This window comes from Camelus bactrianus, chromosome 14, assembly GCF_048773025.1.
Source record: "Camelus bactrianus isolate YW-2024 breed Bactrian camel chromosome 14, ASM4877302v1, whole genome shotgun sequence".
Classification (NCBI taxonomy): domain Eukaryota; kingdom Metazoa; phylum Chordata; class Mammalia; order Artiodactyla; family Camelidae; genus Camelus; species Camelus bactrianus.
The window spans coordinates 19951170-19969347 of NC_133552.1; the positions used below are offsets into that span (position 1 = coordinate 19951170).

Here is an 18178-nt window from a genome sequence, read left to right on the forward strand (position 1 = left end):
TTTTGGCCAACTTGAAAAGAAAAAAAAATTAAAAAAGGAGCTTATCTAATGATTGGAAATAAATAAAGTTGTTATTTATGTATGAGAGCAATTTGCGTACACAACCTAAGAGAATCAGCTGAAAAATGATGAGAACAAATGGAGTTAAATAAAAGTTGGTTATAAAACATATGTTTAAGAATCAACAACTTCCTCAAGTATTAGCAAAAACTACTTAGTAAACATGGAGATCTCATCTAAAAGCAACTATGTAAAAAATTGCTCAATCCCTAAAAACATTAGAAAAAAAACCAGAAAAACCTGAGAACTTTCTCACGATCCATAAATATCCATGTGGATAAAGTGGAGATGGCTGGGGTGTCTGAGTGGTAAAATTCAGTCCTGTAGTAACTATAGTTCTATCCAAAGTAATTTGTGAGTTTAATGCAATTCCAGCAAAAATTTCAATGGCACATGAGGTAGTTTGAAAAACTATTTCTACACTTCAACTGGGAGAATAATCAAAAGAATAAATAAGAAACTTTACAAAAATTCAGATAATAATGTGTGTGTTTGCTGGGCGAAGAAAGCTTACCCTATTAGCTGTTAAAAGATGCTGTGGACTCCCTTATACCGTTGCTGGCGAGAGGAACTGAAGAGCTCTCTGACAATATCAAATTCTAACATTTCCTAAATACAGAAGTATTAGATCTGAAAGGTATACAGCTATCCTGGGGAAATAATCAGAAAAGCACACAAGATGTACTTTTCTTTTTAAAATCACACCCATAGAAAGTTTGAAACCATTTGTTCAGGATAGAGGATCTGAAGGTTTTGAAGTTTGGAATATCATGCATCAATTACTACCATGCTTTAATGATGCAGGAATATGCTCACCTATGTGGGAATGAAAAAAGAAAGATGATAGAAAAGTCTGGGTGAGGGCTGAAGCCGACCTCTTCTTCCTGTACTCTGTGTACTTTACTTCATCTCTCTAAACCTCGCCTGTTACATATGACAGTGATGTTATTTACCTCGTGACATTGTTCCTAAGATTACAGGAGAGAGAAAAAGCATCTGGAAAGTTTATGCTCAGGCCTGGTACGTGGTAAGGCTGCAAACTTGTGGAGGCGATAAGCAGTTATAATCTATGTATGTACGTAAATCAAGAAATGAAGGAAATATATTGACACGTTAAAGGCACTTATCTCTGGGTGGCGAGTTTTTATGAGTGATTATCATGTTATTCTTTATAGTTTCTGTATTTTCTACATTTTCCCCAGTGGATAAGTAACTTTTTTGAGAAAAAAATATTTTTTTATGTTAGAAGAAATTTGGTAGGAAGAATTTCTGGGGGTAGGAGATAGCTAGGTGATTCAATGACTATTATAGCTAAAAGTCCATTTTTAATATTAAAATGATAACACTAACAGTAACTAGTAGGAGATTATCCACTTTTTAAAAATTGAAGTATAGTTGGTTTACAATATTGTGTTAATTTCTGGTGTACAACATAATGATTCATTTTTATATATATATATATTTATTCCTTTTCATATTCTTTTTCATTATTGGCCATTATGAGGTATTGAATATAGTTCCCTGTACTATACAGTAGGGACTTGTTGTTTACCTATTTTACATACAATAGTTAGTATCTGCAAATCTCGAACTTCCAATTTATCTTTCCCCACCCCTTTTTCCCTCTGGTAACGTAAGGTTTTTTTCCTATGTCTGTGAGTCTGTCTTTGTTTTGTAAATAAGTTAATCTGTGTCCTTTTTTTTTTTTTAAGATTCCACATATAAGTGATCTCATATGATATTTTTCTTTCTCTTTCTGGCTTACTTCACTTAGTATGATGATCTCCAGGTCCATCCATGTTGCTGCAAATGGCATTATTTCATTCTATTTTATGGCTCAGTAGTATTCCATTGTTTATATACACATTATTAATGCTATTTTTGACTCTCCTATTTTACCCATTTATATTCACTTCCTTGGATTTGGTGGGTCTCCTCTTAATATTTTGAGGTTGTTTCCACTTTTTCTTTTAGCCAAGGCCATTTTGTCCTTCTGGGCAAAGGTATTACTATGGGGGAACACAAAGCCAAGACTTCTCTAAGCTATCCCCTGCCCCCAAACCCTTTTCTTGTATTAAAAAAACATTAAAAGGTTGGGGTTTTTGAGTTTCATGGTGTCAGCTCCCCTGCTTCACTATCCTTTTCCTCTTGTTGAGTTGAAAGGACATTGTCTCCTGGGAGAAATATGTCCTGCCCGGGTGATGGCACTTTAATGTTTCCATAAAGCAGTCAAGCTGAACCATGTTGGAACACGCCCCACTGGAATTCAAACATGATTTTAAAATGACCCTATCCTAGTCTTCAATGACCACAGCCTTGCTTTGGAGATTGCATTTCCCTCCCAACTCATCAGCTTTCATGAGCGTCCAGCCTGGCGCACACCTGCTTATTGTATAGTTGACCCTTTGGTAAGTTGTAACATGGAGGAGTGGTTTCTATAACCTCTAGCTGGAGATGGTGACCCCTTTCCTTCTTGCCATTAGCTTGGGCCCCGGCCCTGATCATGGCAGCCCTTCCCCTGGTGAGAGCATCCCTGGAGGGCTGCACAGTGTTGTCCTCATTAACTATATACCATTAGGCCAGTGTTTACAGGAGGTTCTGCTCTTGGCATCTCCAAGATGATATTTTGTTCATCGCATTACTTAAGTATCTGCTCTGTATAGAGCTCCGTCTGAATGCAGGGAGATGTGTGGAGCAGTGAGAAAACACACGCACTTTCCTCTGGGATCCTTCATGGATGCACTTAAAATGTCACATGACATTCAGGAACATGTGTTCCTTATTTCTCTTGTTTGCATCTCTTCCTTTGTATTCCTGTGTTATGTTTCTTAACCTTGCATTCGGCAGCACCTTTCTTTCTGCTTTGCATCACGGTTCCTTCTGGGCCTGTCTCCCTCTTTATACTGTGATTTCCTTCCTGCTGGACCGGAATCTTCTTTGCATCTCTACCTTCAGCGTGAATCCAGGTATCTGGCAAATGGTTCATGCTTCACAAATTTTGTTGAGTGAGACGAGACTTGACAGTGCCTCAGATGCTGTGCGTCATGTCCCTCCTTCTTAGAGCGTTTTGATTTTCTTACTGTCTAAAGCTCAGTCCTTGGAACAAAGAACAACTTATTTTGTATCCACCCAACAAGGTGTTGCATTTCTAAGTGAGAACCGCGTAAATGAACCAGGGATATGCTTATAAGGCAGGCGGATGCATCCGCGGTGGCTGTTAGTTCAGCAGAACAAATTAATTAGCTGAAATGATTCTTCATGGCACTGAAAGAAAACCAGCCTCTCCCTAGTAAATATGCTTTGCTAGTTACAGGATAATAATCGTGAGTGCAGCCTTTCCGTCTGCCATCTGGAGCATCGTTCTTGCGTGGTGACGCCTTCCCAGCTCCCCGGGCCCGTTTCCCTCCTGCTCTGTGTTTTCTCCCCTCCCCTGTTCTCGCCTCTGTAACAAGATGCTGTCTGTTACTCCTTCTCCGTCCTCTTTTCTTCCTCCTGGACAGTTCTTGGTTTCATGATACAGTGTTTTGCCCTTTTACATCTTTATGTATTAAAAGCGTTATATTCATCGAGATTGAAAATTTATTTACTTATTTTTTTATTTGGGGGGGAGGTAATTAGCATGCATTGATTGATTGATTGATTGATTTTATTTTTTATTTAAGTGGAAGTACTGGGGATTAAACCCAGGACCTCGTGCATGCTAAGCACACTCTCTACCACTGAGCTATACCCACCCCATTTCTTTGGGATTTTTAAATAAAGGAAAGCCTAAAAAACCTGAAATGGTCTCCTACACAGATAAACCTTTGCTGATGGCACAAAGAAATGATATAATATTCATATGGGTCAAAAGTTAAAAAAACACTCTTTATGGTATTAAAGTTTCCTTCCTCTGCCCATCTACCCTCTCTTCTTTTCTCTCCTGTGATAATTACAGTTAACATTTTAGTATGTGTTTTGCCATAAAAATGTGTAAAATATGATATATACCACCATATAGAAGTTGAAATGGATTTATGTCTCTTTTCTGTTTACATGGAGAAGTCCCAAGAAAACTGCTCTGAACCTTCTGAACCTAACTTTTATCGCTTAATGTATCGTAGAGATCTCCCCCTAGGCAAGCCCTGGACCTACGTCATTCTTTGTCACTGCTGCATAGTGTTCTGTTGTCTGGAGGGTCCACTTGATTGTGCCAGTTCCTTGTTGATGTGCATTAAGACTTTCTCTTGAACTTTTACTGTTCCAGTAAGGCAGCTGTGACTCTCCTCATACACATATCTTTGAACACTTCTGCAAGAGGATGTGGACACTTTACATGTTGATGGTTTCTGCTAAATTGCTCTCCAAAAACTAAATTGGTTTTCACTAACTTAGAGACTCCACCAAAACACTTGAATGTACCTGATTCTCTAGCAACCTTTTCTAGCTCTTGTCGATATGCTAGAAGAAAATATTTATCTCATTGTTTTGATTTGTATTTGATTATGGGTGAAGACGAAGACTAGTTTTAATTTACAGGCAGCCTGCAGTTTATCTGCCAACATCCCCCTCCCGTCCTTGGCCCTTTTTCTGTTTGGCTGTTGTGTTTTCCTTATGGGTTTATATAAGGTCTTTAGCTACGTCCTCAGGCCTTCCCTGAGCCTACGTCTAAAATAGGAGCTGAACCACGGAGCCTCACAACAGTGTGTTTAATCCTCTACATAGGATTATGGGTGGATATTTTTCTCACTTATTCATGGCCTTCCTTTTTTTCCAGAATATAAACTCTTAAGGAGCAAGGACCTCATCTGTCCTGTTCATTATCATATCCCTGTCACATAGATCTAAGCCTGCCTCATAATGAGCACTTAGATCTTGTTGAATGAATGAATGAAAGAATAATTGAATTAGCTTATGTGTGTCATAAACATTAAAAAAAATTTGGGGGGGGGTTGTATTTTTTCCCAGTTGAAGCTTTGAATTTTTATGCAGCCAAATTTATTGATCCTTTTCCTTTATGATTTCTGGATCTCCTTCACTCCAAGTTTATAAATAAATGTACGCATGCCTCCTTTGAAAACTTCTATGGTTCCGTCTTTTAGGATCAAATCTTAAGCCTCTATAAAATTTATTTTGATGTAAAAATAAAGGATCTTGCTCTAATTTTTCTCACAATAGTTGGCTAGTCCATTATCATTCATTGAACCATCTCTCCTGCAAGGGTTGAACACAACTTATGGTCAGCTATGTTTCATGTACTAGGTCTTTTCCTGGACTCAATCAAATTGTCTTGCTGCAGTTTCATGATATGTTTTAATATTTAGCGAAGCTGGTTTTCCCTCATTTCCTTTTTTTTTTTTTTTTTTTTAGGATTTTTTGAATTGCTATGATTGCATTTTATTTTTTCTAGGTAAATTTTAGGATCATTTTTGCCAAGACTGAAAAAAATTACCTTAAAATTATTTTAAAGAAATATGTAGTAATATGCATATGTTAAATATATGTGTTTCATAGTTTTTTACAACAATCTTTGTCTCCTGTCTAGAACTGATGAGTGTAGTTTGTTCAGAGTTCATGTTAGTAAACTTAGAATGGCGGGATATTGGAAGTTGCTCCTTGGAGAAATAGATTAACGCAGGTGAGAAAATCAGCATCCTTTGACAAGAGAGATTTAGGTTTGAGCTTAGGTTAGGTATGTTTTGCTAAAACTTCTGAGTGTAAATAGGCCCTGTAATGCTGGATATGGCTGTTTACACTTGAGTATGATTAACAAGTTATCCTGAATCTGAACCACCTCTTTTGGATGCATTTTGCAGGAGATTAGATACAAAACAAAACAAAACACAACACAACAAAATAAAAAAACTAAGCTCTAGTCTTTATTTTGCTACTTACTAGTCATTTAGCTCTTGACAAAATACTTACTTGGTCTCTGAACCTCTGTTTCCTTATCTATAAAGCAGGCATAATCATTCTCACCCATTCATTCATCAAATAACGTTTTCTTTACCTGCCTACCTTTGAGAACTGTTGTGAGAATCAAGAAAGAGAATTCTGGTATAATTTTCGTTTGAAAATGTTAAGGTCTTCTGGTTAAAATTTGTACATTTAATTTGCTTATCTCTAGTTCCTCTCTCCCCAAGTTCCACTTAAAAAAAAAAAAAGAGATAAAGGAAATGTTTTTGGAAAAAGGTAAGCCAGTAAGAAAAAAGAACAAACCAGGAGACTGCAGCAAAGAAACGATATCAGCGAAATTTTGGAAGCTGGAAAGTAGAGCAGAAAAAGGCAGAACTCACTTGTAAGAAATGCTAAGATGCAAGTTGAAGCAGTCCCAATGCAAGTCTGGAATTGGAGGCACCTGGTACCTCCGAGGGCTGGGGTTGGAAAGAGGATGACTTGGAAATCTGCAGGATCTACTGGAAGACCCCCAGAGCCCTTCCTCCATGGCACTGAAAGTTAAAAAAGAGTCGTAAAGATGAGGGATGAGGATGGTGGGGTATCGGGAAAGGAAGTTGAAATTGAGATGGAGGGAGTAATCGAGATATAAATCTTCTCCATAGTAGGAAGCCAAAAGAAAATACAATTTCAGAAAAAAATTAAGAAGCAGAAGAATATGCATACTTTTAAGAAGGAGATCAATTGACAGATAAAATCACACATAAAAATTGAAAGTGACTGTAGGGATGACGGGGAGGGCTGGAACTGCTTTTATTTTAGTATAAGTCTAGTAAAAGCAGTACTATTGTTTGGTAGACTTTTGAAGCTATGTGCATATTACTATAGTGACAAAAATTAAAATGAAAGACTTTATGCCATTGTGGAAAAGTGACCTTCTGGTACAAAGCTCGACACCTTGGTGTTTAATAAATAGTTGAGAAATGGTTGAATGAATATTATTCAATTATTCAGAAAACTCTCTAATTTTCCCCTTGTCATTGGCGCTAGGTAGAAATTAGAATTAAATAATGTGCCTTAGGGATTAATGGGCATTTGGAATATCACATTATAGGAAACCAGTCTTTTTATTCTGGAGACTATAGGATGTTGGAAGGCCTGCGAATAAAATTAAAAGAATAAAATGTCAGTCTGAACTTCGAATTTATTTTATACTTTTCATCAAGGAAGTTTGATGGCTAAAACAATACTTGTGTTGGTATGTGTTTATCAAGATGTGACAGTATTTTCTCTGCCAGAAAAATCGTTCTGACTCAGGCACTGACTATGACACGGGCCTGATAACTTCCCTCTGCTTTTTTCTGTCTTTGACAGGAGGTTATAACTTGGTCTGCCTCGAGGGGCAGGCAGGGGTGTGTCAGAGATTCTCTGGCGCCGAGTTATTTGGTTTAATACTGTCAACATAGTAACTGAGTGTGGAAGTTAAGTTGCCTCTTCCAAGAAGATAATCAGCATGTCAGAAGCTAGAGATTTAGTTGTGGTAACACGACTTCCTCTTTGAAGGAAATACCCCTTCAGGGAGTCCAAAGTTCGCTAGTATTTGAAGTAAGTACTCAGTGATAGGTGAGTGATTATTCTCCAGGATGGAAAACGTTGTTCTAATGGAATTGCACTTCAGAATCGAGTCCAATATTTCTTTGTAAGTAGCTCCAAATTTGTTGGGATAGAGATGCTAGAGAAATTACCAAGAAGTAGCATTGTGCGACATTCCATAAGGAACTAATTTGATTTGTTTTTGCTTGTAAGACTCAGGTGAGTTTGGCCCACATTGTGTTTTCCCCTCTGTATGTTGTACCTAATGGTCTAATATCTTAGACACGCACATTGGCTTTTTAATCTCACAATTTTACACTCGCAGGGTTATTCTTTGACTAAGGGACAATTATTTCTCCTACACCTTGTTATATAAGAAAATAATTTCACACGGAAATGGTACTTATGTAAAAGTTTCAAAAATGAAATATTGCACCAGCTAAGGTTAAATATATAATTGATTTAGGTGTCTTCTGTACAACTATGTTAACTGAAAATCATATTTTAAAACTTTTATTGCTCCTAGAGTGAATTACTGGAATTTAAACGACAGCAACAGGAGGAAGGAAGAACCAAAACCCACCAGGCTGAACACAGGAGGTAGTAATGGCTAATAAAATAAGCATCCTTGGTTAAAACAATTACTTATAAAGTTTTTGAAATGTTTTAGGAAAACCCTGTTGTAATATTGAGTGTGGTTTTAGAATCTATATCACCTTTTTAAAAAAAATTTATTTGAAGTGTAGTTGATTTACAATGTTGGTTTCAGGTGTATAGCAAAGTGATTCAGGTATACCTCTTTACTTTTTTAATCTTTATATTACTGAGGTGTTGTGTGAGGATGCCAGCTACTACACACACGCGCACACACACACGTACATACATACACAATACCCCATTTTTCTGAATTGGCATAAATTCACACTAGAAAGTGGAATCAGCTCTCAAGCTGTGTGTTTATTTAGATTATACGTAATTTGCCTCCCATGGGACAAAGGATATTAATCCTTTGGGATGATGCTTTACTATTTGTAAACTATTTTAGAATAATTGAACTAGTATAAACAGTAAGATACTCATACTTGAATATAAAAGCTCAGAGAAGAACCACCATTGAAGTTGTTTTATGTTGACTAAGGTATTAGGAAAGATCTTAAAATAGATCCAGTAAGTAATTTTTAATAGCATAAATAGTCTCAATCGTCTTTCTAACATCAGGCATTAAGGGTACCCAGAATGCCATGTTGATGTTGAGCCAATGCTAATAATCACCATGTCTATCATTATTTTAATTTTTTCCTGGGGAGACTGTGGGCTGTTTGAGTTTATTGCAGTGATTGTCTCAGGAGAAGAATTTAATGTGAAGACTTTCATGATTTAAAGGCGCAAATCCTTTTGCAACTGAGTGGTTTCATTTATGTTTACCCTTCCCACTATCACTGATGTGTATTTTTAAATGGTGGTGGTTTCATTTTGTGAATGAGACTTTAAAAAGGGTTCAGGGAAGCTTCTGATTCTGATGCAGTTGCCAACTGTGGATGGGTACTTATGTTCTTTTGACTGGATTATACTGCTTCCATAATCCAGTCAGAATAGTTTAAAAATATCCAGTGTGAATTTATGTGTTCTTCTCTGATTATAAGAAAACATTGGAACTCCGATACACTGGTACGGCTATTTTGTTGGGTAAGGGGGAACTGTAACTGTTACCTATTTTTTTTTATAGAGTAGGTTGGAAATCCATTTAGTCTTTTATTTTTTTCTCATTTTCTCTTTAAAAGCCCTTCTATTAAAAACCTTATATGTATTTCTATAACGCTGGTTAATAGTAGCCAGTTACTTCTCTGGATTTCTGAGGATTAATTGGATTATAAAGTTTTAAGCATTTTTAAAGACAGTGATATGTCACATTAATAGGCCTCTTTGCTAAGAAATTATCTTCAATGGGCACCCAATAAAAATGCATTATTTGATTAGAGGTGGAAAAGATTACATTTTAATTATAGAAACCTTGACCTTCCTTCTCTATTTCCTTATTGCTGATTACCTAAATATTGGTGGCTGTTTATGTCCTATACCTTATGTTCTTTCTATTGGGTTTAGTAAAATGTAAATCCAAATTTAATCCAAGAGGAAATCTCTTTGGATAATAAACTCAGTAGTCAATTTTGAAACAACTAATCAAGCCTTGAAACATTGTGTACGCTCTCCATCAATTTTTGAAAGAAGCTTCTGTTTGTATTGTCCTTTGGAGTTTATAGTGAGCTTTTTCATCTTCTTATATGAAAATATTCAAGTCTTTTTTTTTTAACGTTTTTTATTGATTTATAATCATTTTACAATGTTGTGTCAAATTCCAGTGTTCAGCACAATTTTTCAGTCATACATGGACATATACACACTCATTGTCACATTTTTTTCTCTGTGAGTTACCATAACATTTGGTGTATATTTCCCTGTGCTATACAGTGTAGTCTATTCTACAATTTTGAAATCCCAGTCTATCCCTTCCCACCCTCCGATAGTCTTTTAATGAAAAGAAAAGCTGTGTCCATTCCTGCTGAGGGCAACAACACAAACATAGTATGAGTGTTGAGGACGTAAGTTAGGTTTTCTCCAGGGACATAATTTTATTGGAATCAAAGAGACAATGCATTTTCTACCGTTTGGAAGTTCACAGAGCAGAAAATGCAACCCTGAGTTTTCTAATAGGAAGATTGTGGATTCCCCAAAAACGTTTTGGTGAATTCTATTGTGATTGTACCTGAACCTGACCCAGTGTAACTTTCTGAGTAAGAGAAGAATGTTGAAACTCCAGAGGGAAAAGACAGAGCACTGGGGGTCAAGGACTTGAAACAGTCTGGGCTGCAAGCTGAAAGTTGGAGTGAACTGTATTGATTTATTGGAACTTGAACAATGGTTTTTATCCAAGTTACTCCTTGGAAGAAAATCCAGAGCACTAGTTCAACAGCAATGAAATGTTTGTAACATTTCTAGCTTTCTAACACTAGTAAACAAAAGTATAAATTGGTACATTTTCCCTACCTATTTGAATTCTCGTTAGAAATTGAAAAGGCAATCTCTTTACCACCCCATGATCTCTAGCTGACCTGCTGTGCTGTCCTCTTAGTAACATACTCAACAGTGAATCACATCGTGTACATGACAAGTTGTCGGTCTTCAGTGTTTGAGTGAACTGAGGGCAGTGGACAGTGAGCTGCACTCACCACCATGGGTGGTTTCACGATGCAGCTGCTGTCACAGAAGCAGGCGGAGGTGGGGACCGTGAACCTGGATCATTCATTCATTCACCTCTATCAGGGCACACTCTGAAGGCTTTGTGTAAGTACTGGGAATAGGTGTAAACTAGACAGAGAAGGTCCCTGACTGCATGGAAATTACAATCCAGAGGAGAGAAATAGAAGCCAACAATTTAACAGCATATGAGGACCACATCACAGGGTGATGTTCAGGGAGAGATCGGAGGTGAGAGTTCCTCAGTGAAGAGGTCACATCCAAGAACAAGAGCCAGTCACACAGAGATGGGAGAGGAGAGTGAAACGTGCAGTGGGATGCCCCCTCTTATCAAGAAGAGGAACAAAACCAAAGGCCCTAAAGTGGGAATGAGCTCGACTTTCTGAGTCCCAAACGATTGGATTATAGATGCTCAACAAAAGAAAAGTACCAAATGAGGTAGGAAAGGTAGGCAGAAGCTGGGAACTAGAGGATTTTGTAAGCCAGTGATTTTATTCTAACACAAATGGGAAGTCATGGGAGGGTTTTAAAACAAAAGGAGGGCATGATTCCTCTTACAGTTTAGTAAGTTGTTGCGTGGAGAATGGATTACAGAGGGTGGGAGTGGAAGCAGAAGCCAGATGGGAGAGGGAAGGGATTTGGATAGAATATGACAATGGGAAGAAATGGGTGACTGCAGGGTGTGTTTAGTGGGTGGAGCCAACAAGACTTCTAGTGGTTTGGATGTGGAGTGGGATGGGGGATGTTGAGGGAAATCCCATCTTTGTTACTGATGGAAAGACTGGATAAAAACAGCCCCAGACATATGGACTGTCCAGAACACCTTTGGTTGTGTAGTTTTAGGGGGCTCAGGGTCTGCTCTCTCTTCCTTAATAATCAGGTCGCCAGCTCAGGTGTCATACCTCAGTTTACATGTTAAGAAGTCTAGAAAAGGTGACAAACTTCCAGCTCTGCAGCGAACCGGGCTGACCAGAATACGGCGCCCGGGTAGATTCCATGGTGAGAGGGAAAAAGGCTTTCTAATGACTAAGATGTAGCCACTGCCAGATGGTGCTTGACGTTGAGAAAACAGCAACCCTGTAAGCCAGAGACTAACCTGAGTCAACGTGCAGTTGGCATTTTATCTGGTACACTGAGCCCGGAGATGTAAAACTCTCCAGCCTCTGACCATGCCACTCAGCAGTCCTTATCCTCAAAATTCCCAAATCTCCCACAGTTGGTGGCTTACAGCCACCCACTCCAACCACATGCCTCAATAATCCATTGACATCATAGGTACCTACTCCAATGCTATTTCTCCAGCCTCCGTGTTCCTGACTCCATTCAGCCATACGTGGGCATCTCAGAGCATGGTGTTGCCTTTAATTTTCTTTTTTAAATTTTAAAATTATAAGAGGTACAACGCAGAAGAGTCCATGAAACAAATATTTAGAATGATGAATTAGAACATGGATACCCATTGTGGAGACAAAGGAACCCTCCTACACTGTTGGTGGGAAGTAGTTTGGTGCACCCGTTGTGGAAAACAGTATGGAGGTTCCTTAAAAAACTAAAAATAGACTTACCATATTATCCAGCAATCCCACTCCTGGGCGAATATCCAGAGAAAACTGTAATTCAAAAAGACACATGCACCCCAATGTTCATAGCAGCACTATTTACAATAGCCAAGACATGGAAGCAACCTAAATGTCTATTGACAGATGACTGGATAAAGAAGATGTGGTATGTTTATACAATAGAATACTACTCAGCCATAAAAAGAGTGAAATAATGCCATTTGCAGCAACATGGATGGACCTAGAGGTTGTCATATTAAGTGAAATAAGTCAGAGGGAGACAAATATCATATGATGTTGTTTATGTGTGGAATATGAAAAAAAAAGATACATGTTTTATTTACAAACCAGAAATAGGCTCACAGACAGAAGACAAACTGTGGTTACCAGTCAGGGGAAGGAAGGGGAAGGGATAGATTAGGAATTTGGGATTAACAGATACACATTACTGTATATAAAATAGATAAACAACAAGGACCTACTGTATAGCACAGGGAACTATACTCAATTTCTTGTAATGAGCCATAATGGAAAAGAAACTGAAAAAAAAAATTATATGTATAACTGAATCGCTTTGCTGTACACCTGAAATTAACATTGTAAATCAACTACACTTCAATAAAAAATAATAATTAAAAAACCCCAAAAAAGTAAAAAAAACCTATATGATTCCTGTTATGTAAAGAATACATACTTATATGCATATATTTATGAATAGAAAAATAAGTACGTGTGCTCAAGGTAAAAAAAATAAAATAAAATAACATGGACACCCAGGTAGCCAGCTCCAGAAACAGAATATAACCATCATTCTACTGGTAACTTCTTCTGACTCTTGGGATCATCACTTCTTGCCTTTCTTTGTAGTTTTACCTCCTATATATTAAACTTAATTTCTGAAATTGGTTGCTGCAGGTACGATTGAAGATGTACCCCTTCCTTCTTTTGAAGTTTCCCCTCCCCACATTCTCTTCCTCTTCTCCTTCTGCTTTTCGCTTATGGGATTGACTTTAGTGAGACTGGCAGTGGGGCACAGGCTAGATGGGAGGGGCATCTGTCTTGTGACCACAGAGCTATTTTTGATTTCCTTTCATGTTTCAGTTCTTCCCAAAGCTTCTATGTTTCCTCCACCTCCGGGGTTCACGGCCGGCATGACCCTTAGGGGTGCGGTTGCTGGGGTGGTCAAGGCTGTTGAAGACCGGGTAGAGGTGGGTGAGTGAAAGTCTAAAGTGAAGGATTTATGCCCCCTTTGGGCCTGAGCCAAGACTGGCAGCTGCTCCAGCAGAGGACTGTTAACAGCATATCACGTGGTTAATGGGAAAAGAAGTTTCTGTAGACTCCTGACCTGAGCGGGGCCAGCCATCCCCACAGTCCGTTCAGACAGAGCATTAGGGTCTCAGAACTCTCTCCGCCCTGCAGCAAGCTTTCCACTTACACACATTTTTCATTGTTTTAAAGGGTAAATCATGCTTTTCTGGACCAACGTCAAGGTGAAGGCCAAGCAGGTGGCCTCCAGGGCTTTGGAGGCCGTTGGAATATGAATAGTCGTAACAGCTGGGTGAGTTTTATTTATTTTTTTTACTCAAAAAAAAAAATCTTTCAAAGCTGAAGAATAAAAACAATGAGAATTTAAAACATATGCTGTGGCCTTCTCCCCAGATGTTATTTTTTTGGTGGGCTGTTCAGCTGTGTGAGGGGCAGTCAGCCAGGGTGATTACTGTAAATTCCACAATAGCTTCTGAGAGAGGGAGGAAGTCCTGATTTCAGCTCCAGCCAATGCCAGTCACAATAAAAAATGACACCTGTCCTTTGTTTGCTCCGTGATTGCCTGGACTTCAAGGCTTTTTTTTTTTTTTTTTTTTTTTTTTTTTTAATATTACTCTTTGCCCAGACCTACAGCAAAAAACAAATGAATATTTTTTTTTTCAGGAAGATTTTCAGTGAACTATGGTCGTAAAAATAGGACGCATTCTCTAGTAATATATTCTTTCAGTGAAACTAGCACATCAAAGAGACCGGTATTTAATTTTTCACTAGAAAATGATTTTTTAATACCCTACAGCAAAGGCATTTTCTGAAAATGAAATGTCCTTACAGATTTCTATGAAGAAAAGCTTGCAACTCTGTTGTAATATGTGTGTAATGTGTTTTGTGTGGACCATATATTATGGAAACAGCACCAAAGCTTTGGAATGTATGGGATTGTGGGGTTTGCAATGTGTACAGAATCAAAACTAAGTACAGTGGGTTTTACAATTTAAGGGAAGCCCAAGTGTATATGTATCTATTAAAAAAAATTGGAACAGATAGAAATCTTTAAACTGGTAAAATACAACAAAATAATCAAGTGCTTGCTGACCTGGAAACTCTAGAGAAGATCACCCCTTAATGAATACATAATGGACAAAAGATCATTTTGGGGAAGACAGTCTGTTAGAAATCTTATATGCATGTTTCCTTGGGAGGCACCTCATAGTTAAAATTTATGGATAGATTTCACAAACGTGTATATATTGAAGATAATTGAATGCCGGCAAATTTATGGAGAATGGATACTGGAGGTGTCTATTTATTTATAACGTATGCCCATGTGTATTGCTGTGTCACTCAGAGTAGGGACAACATACAAGAGAGAGAAAGGAATCAAAACATGGTATCTTTGCATCTTGTGTTATTAGTGACTCATAAGAATCTGTGAGTGGGGGTCATGTGGAAAATAGGGCATTAGTTGGGAGTTTAAGACATTATCCTAATTTATAGAATTCATAAGTTGTGAAATGTGATCGAAACTCAGATTTTGAACAGGACTTGGAGACAGGCTGTACATTTTCTCCTCTACTTAATAACTCTCCCAATTTAGAAGGTACCTGTTCATAGAAAAATACCTGGGATTGAAGGGAAGATGATGGAAGAGAGTAAATGAACATAAAGGATTATAAATTTGAATATGAATAATAAATAGGATTTATATTCAAATTATTAGAATAAATAAGGGCCTAACAATAGTGGTAGATATAGGATTAGTATATAAAAACTAACCTTCTCTCTACACATTGAGAATAATTAAAAAAACTAATAAAAAGGTAAAACAAAAGATGTACATTACTTTCTAAAAATATATACAATTTTATAGAAAGACATTAAGGAATAAATAAATGGAATTCTACCTTGTTACTGGATAAGAATGACTTCTCAAATAACCTATTGATTTAGTTAAATTCTAATCACAGCAAAGAATCAAGAATATAGCCAATCTACTCCTGAAGATAAAGAAATACATTGGGGAGTTAATTAAACATTTAATGTGGTTTGGAACTGACACAGGCAGACCCAACCACTTATAGAAATTTGATGTAGAACCAAAGGCAGAGCCCACCACTGGGAAAACAGACTCTTCAATAAACACCGTTGGGACAATTGAGTACCCACGTGAAATCATAAAAAAATCAATTCCAGGTGGATTTAAGCTTATAAATGGAAAGGAAGAACCTTTTAAATTTTAGAAGAAAATAGATTCTTTATAAAATTGAGCGAGGGAGGATTTCGTAAAACCCAAAGTATAAACCAAACATAAATGATAAATATACAGTAAAGTAAAACATCTGCTCATCAAAGGATGGCATAGAAAAGCAAAAGGGAAAGCCACAGACTACACTTTTATCCCGCATGTGTTTTATAAAGAACAAGTGGATCAGAGGTTAGTATGCGGGATATATTTAGAACGTGTCATGTATTTAGATGTTGATGGATGACGATTGAGCTCCCACAAAGGATAAGAGAGCAGAGCTCACAGATGGGGCTTGGAGGAAATGCTGGAGTCAGTAAGAAGCCAAAGACAGAGAAGGCAAGGAGGAAGGCAGAAAATCTGATCAAACTGTGATGGAAGCCAAAGAAAGAAAAACTTGTTTTTTTGAAACATCATTATGAGACACTTAACTAGTAGGCCTTTGATAAGTGTGTTTTAGATAGACAAATTAGACTAATCTTTATTTTTGAAGCTTTTTCTAATTTAAATCACATTCTTCTTGGATTGCTTAATACATATTTATTCCTTAATTACTTAAAATTGCATTTATATTCAAAAAAATTGGTTTTCTAGGGTCCTTTGTTTCTTTTCATAATGCACCTAGCGTGGGACATTTAAAGGATCACTTCAGATGATCATTTTTCTGATACCAGTGGGTGAGACCCTTTGAGATGCTAGGGAAACTCGGAATCCTGTGTCTTCAGGGACACCTAAGGATTTGCCAAGATCTATGAGGCAACCTGAGATTTTCGTTTCCCAGAATGTTAGAGCAGCAATAGTCTGAATCCCAGGTGGACCTTGGCATCCTGGGAGGCCTAGTGGAGATGTCTTGACCCTTTGCACATGGTAGGGGGAGGGGACTCATGTAGTCCGTCTCCTTCCCTCAAGGTCCCCCTAGAGGTCACCTTCCTGCTGTATAGTACAGTGCACCTCTACTCCATACATTTCCATTTAAATTGCTCTGCTCCACATTGTGTTTGTCCCATCCTCGCTGTAACTGTGGAGGTGGATGACAATATTTGTGCACACTATTAGCTGTGACCCATGTTAGCCTATCTCTCAGAACACAGCTGACGAGCTGTCATTCCACAAGCCATTGCACCGTTGACAGAGACCATTTTGTAAATCAAATGCAATGGAAGCTGAAAATTAAATCATTTCACTGGGCCTTTAAATCATTGAAGAAAAGAGTCATGAGGTCAGAGTGTTCTTTGGAGGGACTTCATTTTATTTTTTTAATTTTAATTTTTTGTGTGTATATATATATATATTTATTCATTGACGTATAGTCAGTTTATGGAAGTTCATTTTAGGCTAACAGAAACTTTGGATATTGTTTTGTAGCTGGCACTAATGTTTGTTTTCTTTTTCTTCCAGAATATGTGAGAAATGTTTGCTTCCATCTGGCCTTTGTCAACTGACCTCGAAAAACCACATGAGATGCTTTTTACTTCATGCAGCTTCGTTCACCCTCCCTGTTTTCACCTTGACTTCAGCTGCCCATCCACTCGGCTGAGCAGCTGGGGACGACTGGTTTCTCCCTGTCCTTGCTTCTGTGTGTGTGCAGGAGCTGCCTGCTGAACTCCCACTTCATCTCTGCTGCCAGCGACACGTTACGTTAGTTTTCTAATTGGTCTCGCCTCTCACTGGGAGTGTAATTACAGCCATACTGTTAAGATAGAAAAGAAGGGAATCGTTTGATGCTTTCAGGTTGGTAAAAAACTATGAGTAGCACTTGCTTGTCTCTGTAAACAGCTAATTCTCATCCAATTCTCAGATCAGGTTTGGAGAAGCTTTGGCATCTCTAGATTTGAATTCTGCTTTCTTAATTCAGGCCATAAAGGTGAGCAAGAGAAAAAAAAAGTCTTCTATACTCTTTTAAATAAATTTATAAATAAATTTTAAACTACTTCTGTATACGTGGTTTGTTTTTGTTTTTAGTGGAAAGCTCTGAGTGATCTCATTTTAATATTGTCTTTTTCGGTCAATACAGATCAAATGTAGTACTATATTCACTGTTGGGTTTGGTTTTGGTCTTGATTTATGTCCTAATACTGTTCGTCTGCTTTTTCAGAGTGGGACAGTTCATTTCCTGAAAAGCCATAAAAAGTCAACTAGATACAAATGTAGATACCGTGTGTGGTTTGTGGGTATTTTGGAAACTTGTCTTTGCTCTATGCCACTTATTTCCTATTACTCATTCAGGAGACTTTCCTGTTTTGCTTTTATGACCTTGAACCAGTTTATAGACCCTCAAGTTCGAGAACAGTGGTTTTCCAGACTGTCGGCTTCCACCACCTCCCTCCCCCTA

The 18178-nt window shown here is 37.7% G+C and overlaps 1 protein-coding gene across 5 annotated transcripts in view; it reads left to right on the top strand.

Annotated features, from left to right (window-relative positions):
• The window catches only part of EPSTI1 (epithelial stromal interaction 1), a 78144-nt gene extending 60360 nt beyond the window's left edge, over positions 1 to 17784 (top strand). For all 5 annotated transcript variants that reach the window (XM_074378224.1, XM_010973264.3, XM_010973267.3 and 2 more), the window contains 3 exons: positions 8054 to 8127; positions 13800 to 13899; positions 17245 to 17784. In XM_074378224.1, the coding sequence (XP_074234325.1) occupies positions 8054 to 8127; positions 13800 to 13899; positions 17245 to 17253 (183 nt within the window). In that variant the 3' untranslated portion in view covers positions 17254 to 17784. The remainder of the gene's footprint in view (positions 1 to 8053; positions 8128 to 13799; positions 13900 to 17244) is intronic.
• The last annotated feature ends 394 nt before the right edge of the window (positions 17785 to 18178 follow it).